This window comes from Martes martes (genome assembly GCF_963455335.1).
Source record: "Martes martes genome assembly, chromosome: 6".
Lineage (NCBI taxonomy): Eukaryota > Metazoa > Chordata > Mammalia > Carnivora > Mustelidae > Martes > Martes martes.
Window position 1 is genome coordinate 97,692,757 of NC_137893.1, and position 22,440 is coordinate 97,715,196.

The 22,440-nt window shown below is 40.6% G+C and overlaps 1 protein-coding gene across 1 annotated transcript in view; it reads left to right on the forward strand.

Annotated features, from left to right (window-relative positions):
* The first annotated feature begins 2,931 nt into the window (after positions 1 to 2,931).
* EFHC1 (EF-hand domain containing 1) overlaps positions 2,932 to 22,440 on the forward strand; it is a 58,798-nt gene continuing 39,289 nt past the window's right edge. Inside the window, exons 1-4 of the mRNA XM_080806863.1 lie at positions 2,932 to 3,013; positions 11,767 to 11,988; positions 15,211 to 15,498; positions 19,403 to 19,552. Coding sequence (XP_080662989.1) covers positions 2,951 to 3,013; positions 11,767 to 11,988; positions 15,211 to 15,498; positions 19,403 to 19,552 — 723 coding nt within the window. The 5' untranslated portion in view covers positions 2,932 to 2,950. The remainder of the gene's footprint in view (positions 3,014 to 11,766; positions 11,989 to 15,210; positions 15,499 to 19,402; positions 19,553 to 22,440) is intronic.

Here is a 22,440-nt window from a genome sequence, read left to right on the forward strand (position 1 = left end):
TTTATTTATTTGACAGAGGGAGGGGGGGCAGAACATAAGCAGGGGGAGTGGGAGAGGGAGAAGTAGACAGCCCGATGAGGCCCTTGATCCCAGGACCCTGGGATCATGACCGGAGCAGAAGGCAAATGCCTAATGACTGAGTCACCCAGGTGCCCCATGGACCATGGCACTTTTTACTTTAGCTGCCAGGAACGGTCAGGTTCCTACTCTCTCCTGTATATTGCACAAAGTAGAAAATGATGAGTGCAAATTGAAGTGTGATCCATGCTGAGTAGTCATGTTTGGGAGAAATGGGATATAAACTTTTTAAAAAATACTTTATTTATTTATTTGAGTGAGAGAGAGAGAATAGAGAGAGTGAGCAAGAGGGAGAGCACAAGCCAGGGGCAGGGGGAGAGGCAGAGGGAGAAACAGACTTCCCACTGAGCAGAGAACCCGACATGGGGCTCGATCCAGGACACTGGGATCATGACTTGAGCCGAAGGCAGACGCTTAACCGATGGAGCCACCCAGGCACCCCAGGATATAAACTCTTTAATCAGGGTTCAAGAAATTTTCTGAAGCCCTACCTTTATTTTTTAATTTTTTTCCCACTTCTTTAGAGACTTGTCCCTGTAATTTTTAGCATTTATCAACACTGCCCAGCTTCCTCTCCTCGGAGGTGATAGCATTTTTAGGAGAATATAGACCAAGAAAAGTTTTCCTCACCATGCATTTCCAGGGTCTGAAAATAGTTAAAACACACTTGGTTAACCATTTAACTAGTGTTTTCTTCTGGAACAGAAAGACATTTGAGCAGAGGCCTCTCCTCAAATAGAAACAGATGTCACAATGGACAATAAGCTTAGACATGACTTACCCTTTCCAGCCCCCATGGACTCTTTCCCTACCCAATCTAGGGAATATAGACCCAAGTGCAACCACGCAATTAGTCCGGAAGGGCTCTTTCAAGTGTATCCTAATGCCATGGATTTACTTTTTTTAAGATAGAGGGGAGGGCAGGATCATATAACTGGTAAGAGTTAAAGGTTATCATCAAGAGTCAGCAAGGATTATAGCTAGCAGCGTTTCTGGGTACTCAGCATCAGTGAGTTGGAGAGAAGTGAGAGGCATCCTCAACCTCTTTGAAGGTTGAACTTGCCATTTTGAAATATTCTTCCTGTAACTGACTTGCATCCTAGGTAAGTGGCTATGATATAATGCAATGGACAGATACTTTCAAAGTTTTCGGTAAATTCAGCAATGGTAATTGATTTTTTTAAAATATTTTATTTATTTATTTGAGAGAGAATGAGTGAGAGAGAGCATGAGAGAGGAGAAGGTCAGAGGGAGAAGCAGACTCCCCAAGGAGCTGGGAGCCTGATGCGGGACTCGATCCTGGAAGTCTGGGATCATGACCTGAGCCAAAGGCAGTCGCTCAACCAACTGAGCCACCCAGGCGCCCGGTAATTGATTTTTTTAAAGCATTAAATGCCCACATTAAGGTAATTTACTAATGGAAAATTAAAAAAAAAAATTAAAGGTAAGAAAAGGCGAGGGGACAAGAACAGGAAAACAGAAGTAGGGAGGAGAGAGGCTGGGTTAGCCAAAAAAACTGTTTGGGCAGGATGTGGAGGCAGCCACCAATAACTGCTTCAGGTGCCACCAGTGGATTCATATCCTGGGCCCCCTGAGCTTCATGCCCATAAGTGAAACCCAACAGGGGGATTTGTCTGACAAGCAGCAATAAAACTAAAGCTGCTGTCTGCATTAGCACTAAACTACCCATGACGTGGAGTTACAGTGTCTGCGGCAGGCTTGCTACTCTATCACGTTCCTAAACTGGCTCCTCATCAGAAACAGCTGTTAGAAAAATCAGATTCCTGGGGTCTATTTCAGACCTAATGAATCCCATGTCCCGGCACCAGGGTTTTGTTTGCTTCTTGTTTTTATTTTTAAACTCCCCGGGGCTGACGGATAGGTTTTTTTTTTTTTCCTTGCTTTTCTGAAAATGCTTCAGGAACGGGATCATACTTCTTTTAAGACATCATAATTTAAACAAGTTTTATAAAAATCCCCAAAGGCGAGAATACCTACGATCCTGACAATATTTCAACCCACTTATTGGCTTCTTCATAACTTAGTTATCTCTTCGAAGGGGTTGCATTTCCCCCTGTGGGTCGGATTTTTGCATTGAAGCGGCAGATCCGTATAGAGATGGGGAGAATTGAGATAAGCACCCTATAGCTCTCCAGTCAACGAATACCGAGTGTCCTGGGGTGAATAGGCGAGGCCCAGCCTTCAAGAACTGGGAGGCTGCAGAGCAGCTGGTGTTGACCGTAGGTTAGAGAGAGGTGAAGATGGAAAATGATAATGCGGTAGTGGGAGGATCGGGGACGAGACGGTTGCATTAGTTCACTGGACATCCTTGAGCAAGAGATACAACCATGAATAATCCGCAGCCCCTGGCCCCCAACAAGCCCCGGCACCGGGTGCCACTTTCAACCGGAACCAGCCATTTACACTTCAGTGCGAACCGGGACAAGAGCCCTTTGCCCAGGGCTGGGAGAAGAGGGGCCCGAGCTCACAGTGCGGGCGGGGAGCGGTGAGGATTGGGTGGACGGAAGGAAGCAGCTTCCCCTCCACCGTAACTCATCTAAGGGCCGCTTCCCACCCTCGGACCTCCCGGCCACGACCGCAGCCTCTTCGCAGCCACCTCCTCCCACCCCGCCCACCAGCTCCCACCTCCCCGCGTCTGTGGCTGCTACGGCCTCTTCGCCTGAACGCCGGGCCCGCGGGCGGCGCACGCGCAGACCCGTCGCGACCGCGCCTCAGGCCCCGCCCCCACGCGCGCCTCGCCGGATGTTTGGCATCACTATGGAGCTTCGCGAGGCCGGCAGACGCGGCTCGTCGCCCGGGCAACCGGGAAGGCCAACACTCGACCCAGGTGGCGGCGGCAAAAGCGGCCGCGATGGTGTCCAACCCTGTGCATGGCCTGCCCTTTCTCCCGGGCACGTCCTTTAAGGACTCCACGGTGAGGACCCCACCCCCTGGCGGCCTCTCAGGGCTCGCCCCTTGGTGCACCTGCCTTCTCCTCCACCCAGAATTGCTCTCTCCCTTCAGACCCGTCCTCTGCCCTCAACTTCTCTCTGTCCGCCACCACAGTTCCGTCGTCCTCCCCCTCCAGCCTCATCCTCTCTCTCCCATCCTTGGCCCTCCGCTCCATCCTCTCTCGTTTTTTCACTCCATCCAGGCATTTATTGGCGCCCTTCGTTCTCGTCGTCCTAGCCCCGTTCTTCCTCTTGCCCTGCTCGTTCAGCCCCTGCCTCTTCCTCTAGATCTCTGTTTTACCCCCACTTTCCTCCCAAGCTCTGGCTAGGTCCCCCCTCAGCTCGTTCTCCCACACCGTACCCCTCTCTGCCCAGCTTCCTTCTTAGCCGCCCTCAGTCCCCCAGCCTAGCCCCGTCACCCACTCAGCCTCCCTACATCTTGGTCCTTCTTCCCACAGCCCCATCCTGCCTATCTCCCAGGCACATAATTCCCGCTCGCCGCCGCCTCCTTCCTTCTCCTGGACCCACTAATCTAACCCCCTCCCAGCTCCGTTTCCTGTCTCATACATATCATTTCCACTCATTCTCTCCTTTCCACCAGGTTCCTGTACGCAGTCTCCACTCTCCTCATTTATGCTCCTACCTAGCCCCACCCCCTTTCCGTTTAGCGCTTCCGACTTTTCTACAACTTAGTCCCACCTTCTCCCCCGTCCTGTTTTATCTTCTTTCTCAATTGCTGTTTCTCCAAAAGTTGGACTTTCAACACTTGCCTATCTTCCTCCCAAACCACCCCTCCCTGCTTTACAGGAGATAATTCCATTCCAGTCCTTTCATTCACAATTGATGAGCTGTTTTTTTTTTTTTCTTCCTTCCTGTACTCCTATTCTTTTCTAACATTTTAATGAAATATTCCTGATTTGATAATTTTGCTCCTTCCCTACTTTAACTATTTTGTATTCTGTAGACAAAATTGAAAAGGAAAAAAAAAACTTTTTTTCCCCTTCTGACATGGCTTAGCCCTTGACAAAATTATTCGTATTTGTTTTGTTTTTAACATGGTTACAGAAATATGTTTGAAGATCATTGTTGAGATTCAGTAACCTATCATAGATAAGACAATAATAATTTGTATTTGTATAGTTTAATAATTTAAGCTAAAAGCTCCTTTCCATGGGTATGAAGGTAAGATAAAATATGTAGTCCATTTATTTTCTTTGGGAGAATGAATTGAAGTTGAAATTTTGGTGAGAGAGTCTGGATTCTGAGCGGCTTCTTCATAATTATCCCTGCATTAAGACACAGCATCATAGAGCTTTTCCTTCAGTGGACTTTCCCGTTCTATGTAAGTTAGAAAATGTAGGCACATCCCTGCCCTATGCAGGAGCAGCCTCAGCATTGGTGTTGGTGAGTGTGGGTTACCAACCGGAGGGGTGAGTCGATTTGGGGGGTTACACAGATGCGGACTGGAGGTCCCAGGCTCTGAGAATGTACATTGCTGTACTTCATATAACATGAACTGTGCCTTGGACTTACTTTCTATTTTAAATAGACTGTCCAAGTGTCAACCTTTTGCCTTATTTGAAATTTGGAAAACACGGTCACTATCTTTAGCACTGAAGAACTAGATATGTATAACTCTCAAAGCATTCAGAGGGTGAACCATAATGACTAAGAGGGATGGGGAGGCTACCCAGTCTCTGGTATGTTGTTAGACTAGCCTGAACAGACTAAAACAGTTTGTAAATATTTTCTCCCATTCCCTAGGTTGCCTTGTCATTTTGTTGATTATTTCCTTTGCTGTACAGAAGCTTTTCTAATTTTATGTAGCTCCACTTGTTTATTTTTGCTTCTGCTGGCTGTGCTTTTGGTATTATATCTAGAAGTCATTGTCAAAACCAATGTCAGGGAGCTTTTCCCCCTTTCTCCTTCAAGGAGTTTTACAGTTCCAGGTCTTATGTTTAAGCTTCAATCACTTTGAGTTAATTTTTGTGAGTTCTATAAAATAAGGATCTGATTTCATTCTTTTGTGGGGATACCCAGCTTTCCCAGCAACTTACTGAAGAGACTGTCCTGTCCCCAGTGTGTGTTCTTGGCACCCTTGTCAAAGATAGTTGACCATATATGCACGAGCTTATTTCTGGGCTCTATTCTGTTCCATTGGCTTATGTGTCTCTTTAAAAAAATTTTTTTTATTTAAAAAAATTTTTTTTATTCTTTTATAAACATATAATGTATTATTAGCCCCAGGGGTATAGGTCTGTGAATTGCCAGGTTTACACACTTCACAGCACTCACCATATATGTGTCTCTTTTTATGCCAGTACCAGGTAGTTTCGATTATTGTAGCTTTGGAATGATAGCTTGAAATCAGAAAGTGTGATGCCTCCAGCTTTGTTCTTCTCTCTCAAGACCGCTTTGGCTATTTGGGTGTGTTTTTTTTTGTGTGTGTGTGGTTCCATGCAAATTTTAGGATTGTTTTTTCTATTTCTGTGAAACATGTCATTGAAATTTTGATAAGAATTGCATTGAATTTGTAGATCACTTTGGAGTGACATTTAAACAGTTTTTAATTCTTCCAGTGCAAGAACACAAGATATCTTTTCATTTGTTTGTGCCTTCTTTAATTTCTTTCATTAGTGTCTTATAGTTTTCAGTGTATAGGTTTTTCATGTTCTTAAATTTATTCCTAAGTATTTTATTGTTTTGTGCTATTGTAAATGGAATTGTTTTCTTAATTTCAATTTCAGATAGTTTGTTGTTAGTGTATAGGAACACAATTTTTCTCTGTATATTGATTTTGTATCCTGCAACTTTACTGAATTCATTGATTAGTTCTAACAGTTTTCTGGTGGAGTCTTTAGGGTTTTTGAATGTAAGATCATGTCATCTGCATACAAAGAGGGTTTTACATCTTCTTTTCCTGGATGCCTCTTACTTCTTTTTGTTGCCTGATTGCTCTGGCTAAGACTTCTAGTTCTATGGTGAATAGGAATGGTAAGAGTGGACATGCTTGTCTTGTTCCTGTTCTTAGAGGAAAAGTTTTCAACCCTTCACCATCAAGTTTGATATTAGCTATGGACTTGTCACATATGGTGTTTACTATGTTAAGGTATGTTCCTTCTATATTCCATTTGTCAGATTCTTATTATGAATGGATATTTTGTCAAACATTTTGTCTTCATCTATTGAGATGATCTTTTGATTTTTATCTTTCATTCTCTTAATGTGTTGTATAACAAGTACTGATGTGTATATGTTGAATCATCTTTGCATCTCAGGAATAAATCCCACTTCGTCATGATGTATGATCCTTTTAATGAGCTGATGAATTTGGTTTGCTAATTTTTTTAATATTTTTTGCATCTATATTTATCAAGGATATTGATCTGTAACTTTCTTTTCATATAGTATCCTTATCTGGTGTTGATATCAGGGAGATCTTTCTCATTCCTTAATGCATGCATTTATCACCATAAAATCCCCTCTTGGGACACCTGGGTGTCTTGGTTGGTCGGATATCTGGCTTTTGGTTTTGGCTTGGGTCATAATCTCAGGGTGGTGGGATTGAGCCCTGTGTTGGGCGCTGCCCTGGGCAGGGAGCCTTCTTGGGATTCTCTCTCTCCCTTAGTGCCCCACCTCCCACCCCCACAGCTCACTCTCTCTATCTCTCTCTTGCTGTCTAAAACAAAAACAAAAACAAAAAAACCTAAAATACACACACACACACCCTATTAAACTGCTTTGGCAGGTTCCCAAAGGTTTACATATGTTGTGCTTCTATTTTCATTTGTTTCAAGATACTTTTTGATTTCTGTTTTGATTTCGTCTTTGACCCACTGTTTGTGCAAGAGTGTGTTGTTTGATTTCCACATATTTGTGAATTTTTCAGTTTTCTTCTTGTTACTGATTTCTAGTTTCACACCATTGTGGTGCAAAAGCATAGTAGGTATGATTTCAATCTGCTAAGATTTGTTTTGTCACCTTTCATATAACCTATCCTGGAGAATGTTTGTATACTTTAGAAGAAGTGTGTATTTTGGGGGTGGTGGATAGATTTTTTTTATGTTTGTTTGGTCTAAAGTATGATTGAAATCCAACCTTTCCTTGTTCATTTCCTTTCTGATTTAGTCATCTGTTGAAATCCCTTACTATTATTGTCTTGTTGGCTATTTCTCCCTTCAGATCTATTAGTATCTGCTTTGGTGTGGGGCACATATATATTTATGATCATTATATATTTTTCCCTCTGTTTGTTTTATTTTTATTAAAATAACATAATTACATAATACATGATTACTAATACAGTTTTGTATTAGTTTCGGGTGGTTGTTATATCTTCTTGATAAATTGATCCCCTTACCATTATATAATGACCATCTGTGTTTCTTGTTAGCATTTTTGGCTTAAAGTCTATTTTGTTTGCTCTAAGTATAGTTACCCATCTCTCTTTTGGTTTCTACTTACATGGATTATCTTTTTCCATCCCTTCACTTTCAGTTTATGAGTGTGCTTCAAGCCAAAACGAGTCTCTTGTAGTATGGGCAACATATAGTTGGATCTTGTGGGTTTTTTTTTAAATCATCCAGCTTTTTGCCTTTGGATTAGAAAATTCAATTCATTTATGTTTAGAGTAACTATTGATAGGTAAGGACGTACTAATGCCATTTTTTAAAAAAGATTTTATTTATTTGTCAGAGAGAGAGAGCACAAGCAGGGAGAGCAGCAGGCAGAGCAAGAGGCAAGCAGAGGGAGAAGCAGGCGCCCTGCGGAGCAGGCAGCCTGACATGGTACTCGATCCCAGGACCCAGCGCTCATGACCAAAGCCAAAGGCAGACGCCTAACCAACTGAGCCACGTGGGCATCCCTACCACTTTAAGTTTTCTGGGTGTTTTGTAGTTCCCTTGTTCCTTTCTTCCTGTCTTGCTGTCTTCCTTTGTGAATTGATGATTAGTCATAGTAGTATCTTTGATTTCTTTCTCATTTTTTGTGAAGCTGCTGTAGATTTTTGCTTTGTGGTTAGCATGAGACTCACATGAAACATATGTAACAATCTACACTGATAGCAGTTCAGCCTTGATCACATATAAACACCCTATCCTTATCCTTATATCCTTATATATCCTTTCACTTTATGTTTTTTGATGTCACCATTTACATCTTTTTATGTTTTGCATCCACTAACAGATTATTGGAGCTAGAGAGGTTTTCAATACTTTTCCTTTAATCTTTGTACTAGAATGAAGAAGTGGACACATCACTGTGTTACAGTATTAGGGTATACTGAATCTGACTATATGCTCACCTTTATCCATGTGTTGTGTATTTTCATGTTACTAATTCATGCCTTTTTGTTTCAGCTTGAACTTCTTTCAGCATTCCTCATAAGGCAGGTTTAGTGGCAATGAATCCTCTCTTTGTTTATTAGGGAACATCTTTATCTTGCCTTCCTTTCTGAAGCACATTTTTTCTGGGTAAAATATCCTGGGTTGGCAGTTTCTTTTAACACTTGGAAGGGATGATCCCATTCTCTCCTGGCCTCCAAGATCTCTGGTGAGAAATCTGATCATTTATGGAAGTTCCTTTGTATGAGTTTCTTTCTTTACTGCTTTTGAAATTCTCTCTTTGTCTTTGATTTTAGACCACTTTATTATTATGTGTCTTGAAGAAGATGATTTAGATTGGAATTATGAGTACCGATGACTTCACAAACTTGAGAAGTTTGTGATTGAGATTGTCCAAATCTCTACCCAGGTTTGAGAAGTTCTCAAGCATTAATTCTTTAAATAAGCTTTCTACCTCTTTCTGTCTTCTCCTTCTAGAGAAGGATATAGTGATACATACGTGGTTTTTCTTGTTGGTATCCCATAAGTCCCATAGGCTTTCTTCATTCCTTTTCACTCTTCTTTTTTTTCTCCTCTGATTTGTTAACTTCAAGTTATTTGTCTTCTACTTTACAGATTCTTTCTTCTGCTTGTTCAAATCTTCTTTTGAAGTCATAGTTGAATTCTTCAGTTCAGTCATGGTGTTCTTCAGCTCCACAATTTCCATTTGGCTCTTTTTTATGTTTTCTACGTCTTTGTAGAATTTCTCACTTTGTTCCTTTGTTATTTTCCTGATATCATTAAATTGCCCATCCCTGTTCTTTTGTAGGTCTCTGAGCATCTTTAGGAGAATTTTGAATTTTTTTCATTAGGCAATTCCTGGTTCTTCATTTCTTTGGGACCGGTTATTATAAGTGGTGGATAAGTTTCCCTGGTTCTTCATGATCCCTGTATCTTGCATTGGTGTCTTCACATAAAGAAGCAGCTGCCTGTTCCAGACTTTATGGACTGACTTTGGTATGGGATAACTTTCACCTGTAGGTGGAGGCATGCTGAAGTTTGCTGTGTTCCTGGGCCTAGTGGTATAGGACTCCAAGTGCAGGGTTATATGGCCCTGGGTTCATGTTTAGGGGGCATGATGTCTCTTTGGCCCAGGCCACTGGGGTCTATGGCACTGATAACTGTGTGGCCCTTGACAGGTGCTACAGGTGTGTATAGTGTCTGCAAGGGCTGTTTGGGTCTTTGGCAACCTCCAGGTCCAGCAGCTAGGGAGCAGGGCAAGCAGCAGTGGTGACTGGAGTAGGTAGGGGTACATATAATTGGCTGTAGGGTGCCAGCAGTTGGTGCCTATGTAATGGCAGGGGCAATTTGCAGACATACACAGAGTGGTGGAAAGCAGAGAAGGCAAAGGCTAGGGCCAACAATGAGCCCACTGGCAGAAGGCCCTGGTTTGGCTGCACACTCTCCCCACAACATGCACACTTCAGTGGAGGCCTGTGTTGAAGGTTGGGCCGTGTGCAGATGCACAGCTGGAGGGGCTAGTTCCAAGTGCATGAACGGGGGAGGGGTCAGCCAGAGGGTGTCTGTGCTGGCATGTTGCACTCCAGCAGCTGCAGAGGACTGAGCTGGCTGCCGGTGTGGTTCCCAGGCTCTGGCGGGGATATGGGGAGGGGAGGAAGGGGAAGGGGCTCTGATGCTTGGAATCATGAATGCCTCTGGGATGAAAGCTGATGAAATCTGCAGAGGGTACCCAGTGACTACAACTGTCCTGGCCCTTGGCTTTGGGTCAGTGGTAAGATCTGCTGGGTTTATCTGTGGAGCAGGTGTCTACACACCATGGTCATTCCCACTGAGGGGCTGCTGCCAGTAGCCCTTACTTTTGCTTCCGTGTCCCTAGCTGGCCTTATACTCTTCAGCTTTGCTGGTCTGGGTGGGAGAAAACTGACGTGGGATCTTCGTGGACTGCCCCAAAAGACTGGAGAAGCTGGTTGCTCTTCCATCCTGGCCAGGGGACCTCTTTCTGGCCAGGAAGTTCCCTCTTGACACTGAGCAATGCTGGCTTGGAGGATGAGGTGATATGGGCAAAATGAAGTCTTCCTTCTCCTTGAGTAGTTATTCTCAGGTTTTTTGTTCCACTGTGTTCCTAAGACCTCCTAACTGGACTCCAAATCTCTTCCAGAGCTGCTTTTGTCTATGGATAACCGTCTAATTGTTGATCTTTGTGGAGGGGTAGGGAGGCTGGGGTGTTGTATGTTACCATTTTGGTCTCTCCTTTGCCTTCAAAAATATTTCCTTTATACTTTCTTCTTTTTTTTATTTAATCTTTTGTTTTTTTCAATTGCCAAAAAAAGTTCAGTATAAAAAAATCAACATAATTCAGAAAGAATACAGAGAACATTATCCAAATCCAGCTTCTTTTTGTGCACATGTTTACACGCTTCTAATTATAGTATACATATAATTTAAAAAAATTTTTTTTAAGATTTTATTTATTTATTTGAGACAGAGAGAGAGCACAAGTGGGGAGGAGGATCAGAGGGAGAGGGGGAAGTAGGCTCCCCACTGAGCAGGGAGACTGAGGTGGGGCTCATTCCCAGGACCATAAGATCATGACCTGAGCTGAAGGCAATTGCTTAACCGGCTAAGCCACCACGCACCCTATAGTATACATATAATTTTATATGCTGCTCTTTTTGGCTTATTAAATCATAAACATTTTCATAGATTGCCACATGGTCTTTAAAACCAATATTTTAATGGCTGCATCATAGTTCATAAAGTGAGTTTTCCATTATTAACTCTTATGTGTGTCTTTTATATTGTTTCCAGTGTTTTACTATTGTAATTAACATTATAATGGTCAGCTTTAGGCATATTGTTCTTTGCCATAATTTGGATTATATTTTTAAAATAAAGGATCAAGGGTAGAATTACTGAGTTCAAGACTTTAAATATATAATACTTGCTTTCCAAAGAGTTGTATGAATGTATCTGTGTTACTATAACAAGAAGGGCCTTTTATTTTGGGTAAAAATTCGTTTTATAGAGTCAGATCTTCTGGGTTCCATGGTTTCTGAACAGTAGATAAGATTAAAAACATAGAAAGATTTAAGTGAAAGATTAAGAGTATAGATAAGGCAATATTTTAGTTTCTAATGAAAAATGAGCTGGTAATTAAATTGGGCATTCTGGAACATGGCTTTAAGTTTTATTTTAAGCTCAGGCTGCTGCTTTTCTCCCTGTTCCTGACCAGGTGTTCAGCTTAAAATATAAGAAGCCTCTGGTATAGGTAAGCTTTTTGATACAAGGTTTGTGATGTTTATGAGGTTTAAGTTATGATGTTTCTGAAAGTTAGCTCTTTTACCTAACACATATTCATAAAATATTATTAATGAAACACTTCTTTTGTTATTCAGAAAACAGCATTTCATAGAAGCCAGACGCTGGGCTACAGGAATGGCTATGCAATTGTTCGACGTCCAACAGTTGGGATAGGCGGGGAGCTGCTCCAGGTCAACCAGCTGTCCCAGGCTGAGCTGGATGAGTTGGCCAGCAAGGCACCAATTTTAACTTATGGCCAACCTAAGCAGGCCCCACCTGCACAATTTATTCCTGCACATGTGGCTTTTGACAAAAAGGTATCATCTGGGATTTCAGGGTACCCTTGAATTCAGATTTCTGAGAGCCAACTGTTTGCAGAAAAGTCAACAGCAAACCACAGGTTTTCCAGAGGGTTCTGAGGAAAATTGTTCAAATGCCTCAACCTTTAGTCATAGACAGCTGAACTCAGGATTGAAAGAGGCTTTCTTTAGTCAGGAAGCTTATTACAGAAAATAGTTCCCTGTAGACTTCTCTGAAATATTTTCCAAATACAGTTAAAGAAAAGTTGGATGAAGTCTGAATTCTTGAGTTCATATTGCTCCACGTTTACCTGCTCTGTGCTGTCTACTTTTTGGAAGTCTTATTGGTACTGATGGCACATTCTTAGTCTTTGTGAAATGCAAAATGTCATCACGGTAACAACTCCATCTTTTGTCAGTTTTCTCCAAGCTGTCTCCATAAGTTTTTATTTTTCAGGGAATGTTTCAGGTTTAGCATAATATAACCAAAGGGTACTGTAACATTTTCATTTCTGTCTCATTTACCCTTACGCTTTTGTAATGTGAGCTATTTTATTTCCATCTGTTGACATTTCCATAACATCCCTGATTTTCCTTGTCAGTGAGCCTCCTCTTTAAATTAAGGTGAGGTAGTCCTAACCCTGTCCATACAACAGAATCCCTAGTGGGACTTTTAAGAAACTGAGATGTCACCCTAACCCTCATTGATCTTAATCTCCGGATGATTTTTATGTATAACTGAGACTGAAAACGAATGACCAGTTTTTACAAGTTAAGTCTCCTGATTTACTCCTAGCCTGTTTTCTTTCTGTCTTTTTTGGGTCTTTTTTTCATTTTATTCTTTTTTTTAAATGTCTATACAGTGTTCATCTAGCTAGTCAACTTTAATTGAGTACCTATTGAAACTAGAGGCTGGAAGATAGAAAATAACCTGGTGGTGGAATTATACCATTTACATTCATAATCACTTAGTTTAAAAATTTTTCTTAAATGTCTCAGCCAGAGTCCATATCATCCCCCTTTCCCCATCTCCATGAATTCATCTGTTAGGAACACATTCATATATCCATTCAGAAGCTGAACCTGAACAGTATCAGCTATATGGTTGGGTATTTCTTTACCTTTTTCTTATTTCTCTGTGAGTCTACAGATAGTTTCAGCCCCACTTGTGCCCCTAACCCTGAGTTTGACCTCAGGCAAATCAATCTACCACTCTGAGTCTCCATTCGTAAAATGAGGAAGGTTCAATTAACTGATCATTTCTGGCTCTCATGTTTTATATATTTATATATCTGTGGCTCAAGTGCAAACCATTTCACGCATGAATTAGTGATCATGTCTCCATTTCAGTACTTTGCAGTCAATCTAAAATGTTACCTGAAACTGATCTTTTGTCTTTTGCTCTTACTATATTAGCTTTCTCCTTTAAACATTCCATTCCATTCATGCATTTATCCTTTTTATTAAGAGTTTTAAGGTTTTATTCCATTATATGCATATTTCACCTATGCAGTTGCCTGATCTCTTTTTGTTTTTAATCTTGTTTTTCCACAGTAGACACTAACCCTTTTTAGCAACAGCACTTATGTATAAAATTATGCATCTTCCCATGCATCAAGCCATATTTGTGTTTTCATTAAGTGGTCTTCTTGGTTGGTTCCTCTAGTTCCAGTGAAGGTTTAGGTTCACACTCTACAACACCATTCTAGTATTTTTCTCTTCAGGGGAGGAAATATTCAAAATAAAGTCAGGATAAAAGAAAGTTTTAAAATTAATCCCAAAGCTTGAACACAAGCTTTTGATATTTTTAAATGTTTTTAAATGTTTTTTTAAAATTTTTAAAGGTTTTTTATTTATTTATTTGACAGACAGATCATAGATAGGCAGAGAGGCAGGCAGAGAGAGAGGAAGGGAAGCAGGCTCTCTGCTGAGCAGAGAGCCCGATGCGGGGCTCGATCCCAGGACCCTGAGATCATGACCTGAGCTGAAGGCAGAGGCTTTAACCCACTGAGCCACCCAGGTGCCCCAATGTTTTTAAATATGCAATGAATGTGCCATTTTTAGTCCCCACTGATGCTCCCCAGAGGTCCTAGGGTTTGCTCCATCTGTCATGTATATTTCTGAGTGCAGTGAGGGTGTGTTTACATGCCACCCAAAGAGTCTGTGCTGGATTGATGATTTGAGTCTCATTCATATGAATTCTCTAAGAATGAATATGTCATTAATATGCATTTACAGGGGACTCTCCTAAAGAAAATGGACTTGAGTCTTCGTTTTCATTTTGAAACCAAAGGTTATAGTTTTGTCCAAATTTTTAATTTTGCAGAACTTCTAAGAGAAATTCTAAGAAGTGAAGCTAGTGGGGTTAAGGTCTTTAAGCCATCTCATCAAGGACCACATTACTAAGTAGTCTGTATGTAGTTTGAGTATCTAGAGCAGACATCAGCAAACTTTTTCTGTGAAGGACCAAATAGTAAATATTTGAGGCTTTGTAGCTGTCTTAGTCAACGTGAGCTGCCATAATAAAATGCCATATACTGGTGCCTTACATAATAGAAATTAATTTTCTCATGCTGATTCAGTTTCTGGTGAGGGCTCTCTTCCTGGCTTTAGATAGCTGCTTTCTTGCTATGTCCTCACATGGCCTTTCCTTGGGGTGGGTCTGCTGAGAGAGAGGTCTTCCTCTCCTTACAAAGCCACCAATTCATTTGGTTCAGGGCCCCACTGTTGGGCCCTCATTTAAGCTTAATTACTCCCTAAAGCCTTTGTCTCCAGGTACAGTCGTATTAAGGGTTAGGGCTTCCTCATACAAATTTTTGGGGGGAGGGAGACAAAATTCAGTCCATAGTAACAGCCCATGTGGGCTCTATCACAACTACTCAAACCTGCCCTTGTAATGGGAAAGCAGTCATTGGCAAATACCTGATAATTATTTACATAATTATTTGTGGGTACTGAAATTCAAATTTTGTATCATTTCCATGTGTTGTGAGTTTTATTCTTTAGATTTTAAAAATAATTTAAATATGTAAATAAAACATTCTTAGATTGGCAGTCATACAAAATCAGGTGGCAGGAATAGATGGGTCCCACGGGCCATGGTTTAACACCCTTCAGTTTAGAAAATAGGAGTGATGAGTATTTATTCTCCCAGAGTGGTTCTCTTTAGAGGAAGGCACTGGATGTGTTTTGGATGAGAGACTAATGCAATGCCATTTTCCCCTTCCTTGTGTGTTATAGGTGCTGAAATTTGATGCCTATTTCCAAGAAGATGTTCCTATGTCAACTGAGGAACATTATAGGATTCGTCAAGTGAACATTTACTACTATCTGGAAGATGACAGCATGTCTGTCATGGAACCTGTTGTGGAAAACTCTGGGATCCTTCAAGGCAAGTTAATCAAACGCCAACGGTTAACCAAGAATGACCAGGGAGACCATTACCATTGGAAAGACCTAAATCGAGGAATAAACATTACAATTTATGGCAAAACTTTCCGCATTGTTGACTGCGACCGATTCACACAGGTATAGTATACATTTCTGGAAATTGTCGTGTCTGAGGCATCATTCTAATTTACAGAAGGGTATGTTTCATTTATAAGGGTAAGAGGAGGGGCACCAGGGTGGCTCAGCCAATTAAGCGTCTACCTTGGGCTCAGGTCATGATCTTGGGGTCCTGGGATCCAGCCCTGCATGGGACTCCCTGCTTGGTGGGCAGTCTGCTTGTCCCTGTCCCTCCCACCCCTGCTTGTGCTCTCTCCCTCTCAAATAAACAAATAAAATCTTTAAAAAGGAGAAGAAAAATATAAGGGTAAGAGGAGGACACTGGTAATCTGTCCTGTATGGATTATTATGTAGGTTTGAGGTGTTTGTGTGTGCGTTGCTATGTGTCAACACAGTGTAGTGACATCACTTTTTTCACAATGATATGGATACATATCCATTCAAACAAAATTAAACTTGCACCATAGCTGAATCATTTGATAAGAAACCAGTTCCCATGCCAGTTCACGTGGAGAATAGGGGAGGTAACGCCCTTGATGGGATAGAAATATGAAAGAGGAATTGGATGATTTATCTGAAGTTTGAGTTACAAAAGTAATATTACCTTTATTAGCAGAACATTTTATTAGCCTTTATTAACATTTGTTAGCCTTTTATTAGCCCTATTAACTTTATTAGCCTAACATTTTTTGTGCAATTCATACTTTTCCTGTAAATCATACTTGCTATATTTGGGAGAAACTTGCTATCTAAAGATTAAGGAGAATGCTTGTTTATATCAAGAAGAATTCTTCATTTCCTTTATTTCATAAGTATAGATTTTTGATACGTTTTTAAAAAGTTATGTGTACATATATAGACTCAGAGAAAATCCTTTCTTTAGCACAAAATGTAGGTATTAGAAAGTCAGTTCTGAATTTTCTGAATTTGTCTTAGTTTAAACAATTTCTAGAAGCAAAGATATGTTTCTGAGTTATTTTGTGCCTTTAATCCCATGTTACCAAATGCCACATGTGATTAATCTTTACCAAGCACTGAGTTCCTGTTAATTCACTCATTTATGCTTTACATTTAATAATTTATTTAGTAAATACTTACTGGGTGCCTGTTCTGTGCCAGGCATGGTTCTAGGTGCCAAATATATAGACTTGCCCTTATAAAGGCTATTACATTCTGGCTGGAGGAGACAAAAATAAGCAGACAAGTATGTAACATGTCAGATGCTACTTAGAGCTGCAGAAGAAACTAGAGCAGAGAAGAGGGAAGGGGAAGCAGAGGGGACTTCTGTGTAAAGAGGCTGGTCAGAAAGGCCTCACTGATAGGATGACAAATGAACAGGGCACCTGGGTGGCTCAGTCGTTAAGTGTCTGCCTTTGGCTCAGGTCATGATCCCCGGCTTTTGGATCAAGCCTGCTTCAGGCTCCCTGCTCAGCAGGAAGCCTGCTTTTCCCTCTCCCTCTCCCCCTGCCTGTATTCCCTCTATTGCTGTGTCTCTCTCTGTCAAATAAATAAATAAAATCTTAAAAAAAAAAAGATGACAGATGAACAGAGACCTCAAGGAAGTGAAGGAAGGAGCCCTGGCATCCGTGCCATCCCAAAGCAACAGCGAAAGACAGTGCAGAAGGTAGAGGTGCTCAACCATCTTTGGAAAAACAGGTTTTTATCTCTCATTTTTTAGGTTTTTGAGGTCCTTTTTTTCATAGGCAGTATCAGAATTGTACCTATACTGAGGAATTATAAAATATTATTTAAATTTCAGGTACTGTGATAATTTTTACAGTTGTCTCTTTATGAACAATTTGAATATCAGCAGTTCATTGCTGAGCAGTGAGTCAACTCTCCTAAAGAGAGACGCTTAACTGACTGAACCACCCAGGCGCCCCAATTCTCGTTGTTGATGGTAGTTCTGTTCTAGGAAGTCACCATGAGCCCTTAATCATTAGCAATAACTGATCCCTGCTCCTAGGAGCAATACGGAGTTAGGTTTCTATAACCTTCTTTAATGCGCATTTCTGTTTAAAGATGCCATGTTTGAAATATTCTGTTGATTCATGAACATTAACTTATGGCTGGCAGCACTGGGGCTCATGCCTGAGGGAAGTGTAGCTCACACATGAACTTTCTCCTGAAGGAACGTCACGGCCACCTCTGTGTGTGTCTGTTGCTAAAAAGTACGTAACATAAACGTGACCCCTAGTTCTAGACTTTATCACCAGTAGTATAGCAGGTGTGAATCCTACCCCACATATGCAGGCGTGTGGGAAATACTGTTTTGTGTTTTAAAAAATAACTTAAAACCTGCTTGAGCTGCCATCCAACTGGGCTGCTGCTGTTTCTATTCACCCTCAGCTTTGCCAAAAATTCCAAGCCCTAAGAACAACAAGACGGCACACCCAGGCCTGCTGGGGTCATATAGGCAGGGTCCATAGGCTGTCTGTGAGCAAAGGCACCTCCTGGATGCTTTGATGCTAGGTCAGATATTGAGACCCCGAATGCCTGAGACTGATGTGCCTGACCGGCTGCACGTGTGCTCTAAGCATCTCTAAGCACACGTGTGGAGTCTTGCTCTTCTGAGACCCATCAACTTGTGTCTGTTTTCCAGTCTGGGAGAATTTCCCCCTTTTTTTCTCCTTGCCTTCAAAGACATTCCCTTCTCTCCCGTCCTTTTGGGATACTTCGGAATAATCTCTTCAAAGAGTTTAGGCCTTTCCTAAGAGATAGGAAGAATAGTCAACTTCAGGAAGCTTCTGCATTCCTGCCCAAATCCCTAAGGTAAGGTTAACAGAGGGCCTGGTCTGTTGAAAGCAACAGAAAGGATTAAAAATCCCATTAAATACCTCAATCAATAATCCTGCTACACTAATACATCATTTCAAGAGAGAGGAGAATAGTGTTAGTCATTATCTCCAACTCAGTAGTTTTAATAGACATTGAGATCACAGTGTTTTAATATTGAAAGATATTGGAGACTGTTCAGTGAAACTTTAAATACTAGCTACAAGCTAGTTACAAGCTAGTTAGCAGCAGAGCTAATATTAAAACCCAAATATTTTGGTTCTGGGTCCTGTATATTTTCTATTGAATTGTCCGAAAGCACATGACACAATTCCCAAAAGAAACCCATATGTCGGATTAATTTCTAATTCCAGAATGTAAACAGATCCCATGCCATTGTTCTTTTCTGATTACTAAAAAATATACAGCTTATTGTCCTGCTTTTATGAAGAAGAAATGCCAAGTTGTATTAAAAGATATAGTTCCTGAAAATATTATATTTACTTATAATTAGCAAATCAAACAAGATCATGTCAAGTTCAGATGCTTTCCTTAACTTTATCTGGTGAGATTTGAGTACTTGGCTTGTCTCTCCTATTTTGCTACAGTATTTTCTGATCTAAAATAACCAGTGGTTCTTTTCCTTCTTAGAGGAGGGTGGAGATAGGGACTTAATCAGATAATTGGTTTTGGTGAGTTGGAAAGTTGGGAATTAGATTTCAGCTTAACTTTGCCATTGTGTAGCTTGCCCCCATATCTGATATGAATTACATATTGTTTGAAACTGTGGTTGGGTTTCAGATGTGTGTATGTAAGCAACCCCAGGACTTACTCTGTTGTTGGGCATCTAACTAAATTTCATTGATCTAAATTCATATTTGTAGCCAGTTACCTTATTATCATGTCTTCCAGTTAACTTAGCGTATTGCCTAGAAGCTTTATAATATTTATCAGTAATTACCAGTTGTTATCTGCATCATAGTGTTGGGTCAGTTGGAGGCTTAGGCAGCTAAGATTTGCCTCACACTGCAAGCTAGTGATTAATTTGGACAATGGCATAGAAATGATTATTATGCTTCTCTTTATACCATCAGTTATTACTCATGGAAGCTTCAAGAAAGGTGATCATTATTACTTTTGCATGATGTAGGTGTTTTTGGAAAGTCAAGGAATTGAATTAAATCCCCCAGAGAAGATGGCTCTTGATCCTTACACTGAACTCCGGAAACAACCTCTTCGTAAGTATGTCACCCCATCGGATTTTGACCAACTGAAGCAGTTTCTCACCTTTGACAAACAAGTAAGTAACTAAGCACGTCAGTGGCTTTGCTCATCTCCAAATGTTATGCATGTTTATTAGCCAGCTGTTCTGGTAGATACGTGTTTTAAAACGTTACATCTGTAATTTAGCCATTTGGAGACAATGCTATCTTTCTGGTTTCATCTAGAGTTGGAGGTACAGGAATGTCCAAGTTTTGTATTAGAGACTGAGACCCAAAGATGTTGTTAAGTCCTAGGAGTTCCACCAAACTTTCAATCTTAAAGCAATTCCTGAGCTATGTTTGCTTCCCACTTTACATTTCCAACCGACTGCTTCTTATCCCAAATAGGAGTTCATTCTATAACCTTCTTTGGGAAACCCTAACTGATTTATTGGGAAATTTCAAAGCTATTTCATATAGGTAGGTTTCTTGATGAAGTCCCAAAAGTTCATTTTTGCTTTTGTTTCCATCGCCTTTGGAGACATATCTTGAAAGAAGTTGCTGTGGCTGATATCAAAGAGGTTACTGCCTATGTTCTCCTCTAGGATTCTGATGGATTCGTGTCTCACGTTGAGGTCTTTTATTCATTTCGAGTTTATCTTTGTGTACGGTGTAAGAGAATGGTTGAGTTTCATTCTTCTACATATAGCTGTCCAGTTTTCCCAGCACCATTTATTGAAGAGACTGTCTTTTTTCCACTGGATATTTTTTCCTGTTTTGTCGAAGATTATTTGACCATAGAGTTGAGGGTCCATATCTGGGCTCTCTGCTCTGTTCCACTGGTCTATGTGTCTGTTTTTATGCCAGTACCACGCTGTCTTGGTGATCACAACTTTGTAGTAAAGCTTGAAATCAGGTAACGTGATGCCACCAGTTTTATTTTTGTTTTTCAACATTTCCTTAGCGATTCAGGGTCTCTTCTGATTCCATACAAGTTTTAGGATTATTTGCTCCAGCTCTTTGAAAAATACCGGTGGAATTTTGATCGGAATGGCATTAAAAGTATAGATTGCTCTAGGCAAGAGACATTTTAACAATGTTTATTCTTCCGATCCAAGAGCATGGAATGCTCTTCCATCTTTTTGTGTCTTCTTCAATTTCTTTCATGAGTGTTCTGTAGTTCCTCGAGTACAGATCCTTTATCTCTTTGGTTAGGTTTATTCCCAGGTATCTTATGGTTCTTGGTGCTATAGTAAATGGAATTGATTCTCTAATTTGCCTTTCTGTATTTTCATTGTTAGTGTATAAGAAAGCCACTGATTTCTGTACATTGACTTTGTATCCTGCCACGTTACTGAATTGCTGTATGAGTTCTAGAAGTTTGGGGGTGGAGTCTTTTGGGTTTTCCATATAAAGAATACAGGTAGGTTTCTAATGATAAAATAGTAATTTCACAGAAATCCCATCGCAGATGCTTTCTTGTTAAATTTTATATGAATGTCTGAGTACAGAGGAGTCTAGGTATTTTTCAGCTTTGTTCCAACCATCCTATCCTCCCCACTGTGGCTTGGTGTGTGGGGGCAGATTTGGTCTTCTCCTTTCTGTAGAAAAGATGGGGAGATCATCATCAGTGCTTCTTTGCTGCCGGTGTTCTCTCAGAAATGTAATTCCTTTTAGTTCGGAAAAATTTGCTTAGCACTAACATCTTCTTTTAAGGACATTTTATATATCAATCATATATCTGTTATTCTTTTGTCTTTAAAGATTGTGTTGTTGATACCGTTACTAGAAGAGGTATGTTGATGGATAAAAAGGACTGATTAATAAATGAAAATTCTTTCTTTTTTTTTTTTTTTTTTTTAAAGATTTTATTTATTCATTCGACAGACAGAGATCACAAGTAGGCAGAGAGGCAGGCAGAGAGGGAGAGAGGAGGAAGCAGGCTCCCCACCAAGCAGGGAGCCCGATGCGGGGCTCGATCCCAGGACCCTGAGATCACGACCCGAGCCGAAGGCAGAGGCTTTAAACCACTGAGCCACCCAGGCGCCCCTGAAAATTCTTTCAATACTAATTACGTATAAACTGTTCACATATACCTTTATTAATAAATATAAGCCCCTGTATAAAACATGCTGCTCTTTTTCCTCTTTTTTTTTTGTTGTTGTTGTTTATTGAGGTATAATTGATGTATATTATATTAGCTTCAGGTATGTAACATAGTGATTTGACAGTTGGATACATTGCAAAGTTATCACCACAATAAGTCTAGTTACCATCTGTCATATTACAAAGTTAATATAATATTATTGACTATATTTCTCATTCTGTACATTACGTTCCCATGACTTATTTATTTTATAACTGGAAGTTTGTACTTCTTAATCTCCTTTACCTATTTCACCCATTCCCCCACCACCTGCACCCCAAGCTCCCTACCCTCTGGCAACCACCAGTCTGTTCTTCATCTCTATGAGCTGGGTTTGGTTTTGTTGTTTTTTAGATTCCACATATAAGTGACATTATGCAATATTTGTCTTTCTCTGTCTGACTTGTTTCACTTAGCATAATACCCTCAAAGTTCATCCATGTTTTTGCAAAGGACAAGACTTCATTCTTTCAGATGGCTAAGGAATATTCCATTGTATATATAAACCACATCTTTCTCCATTAATCCTTTGGTGGACAGGTTATTCCCAAATCTTGGCTATTAATAAATAATGCTGCAATGAACATGGGGTGCTTATATCTTTTTGTATTAGTGTTTCATTTTCTTTGGAGGCAACCTAGTAGTGGAATTGCTGGATCATATGGTATTTCTATTTTTAATTTCCTGTTTTCCATAGTGGTCGCACCAGTTTACGTTCCCACAACAGTGTACGAGGGTTCCTTTTTCTCCAGCCAGCACTTGTTATTTCTTGTCTTTTGGATGATAGCCATTCTAACAAGTGAAAGGTGATATCTCATTGGTGTTTTGGTTTGCATTTCT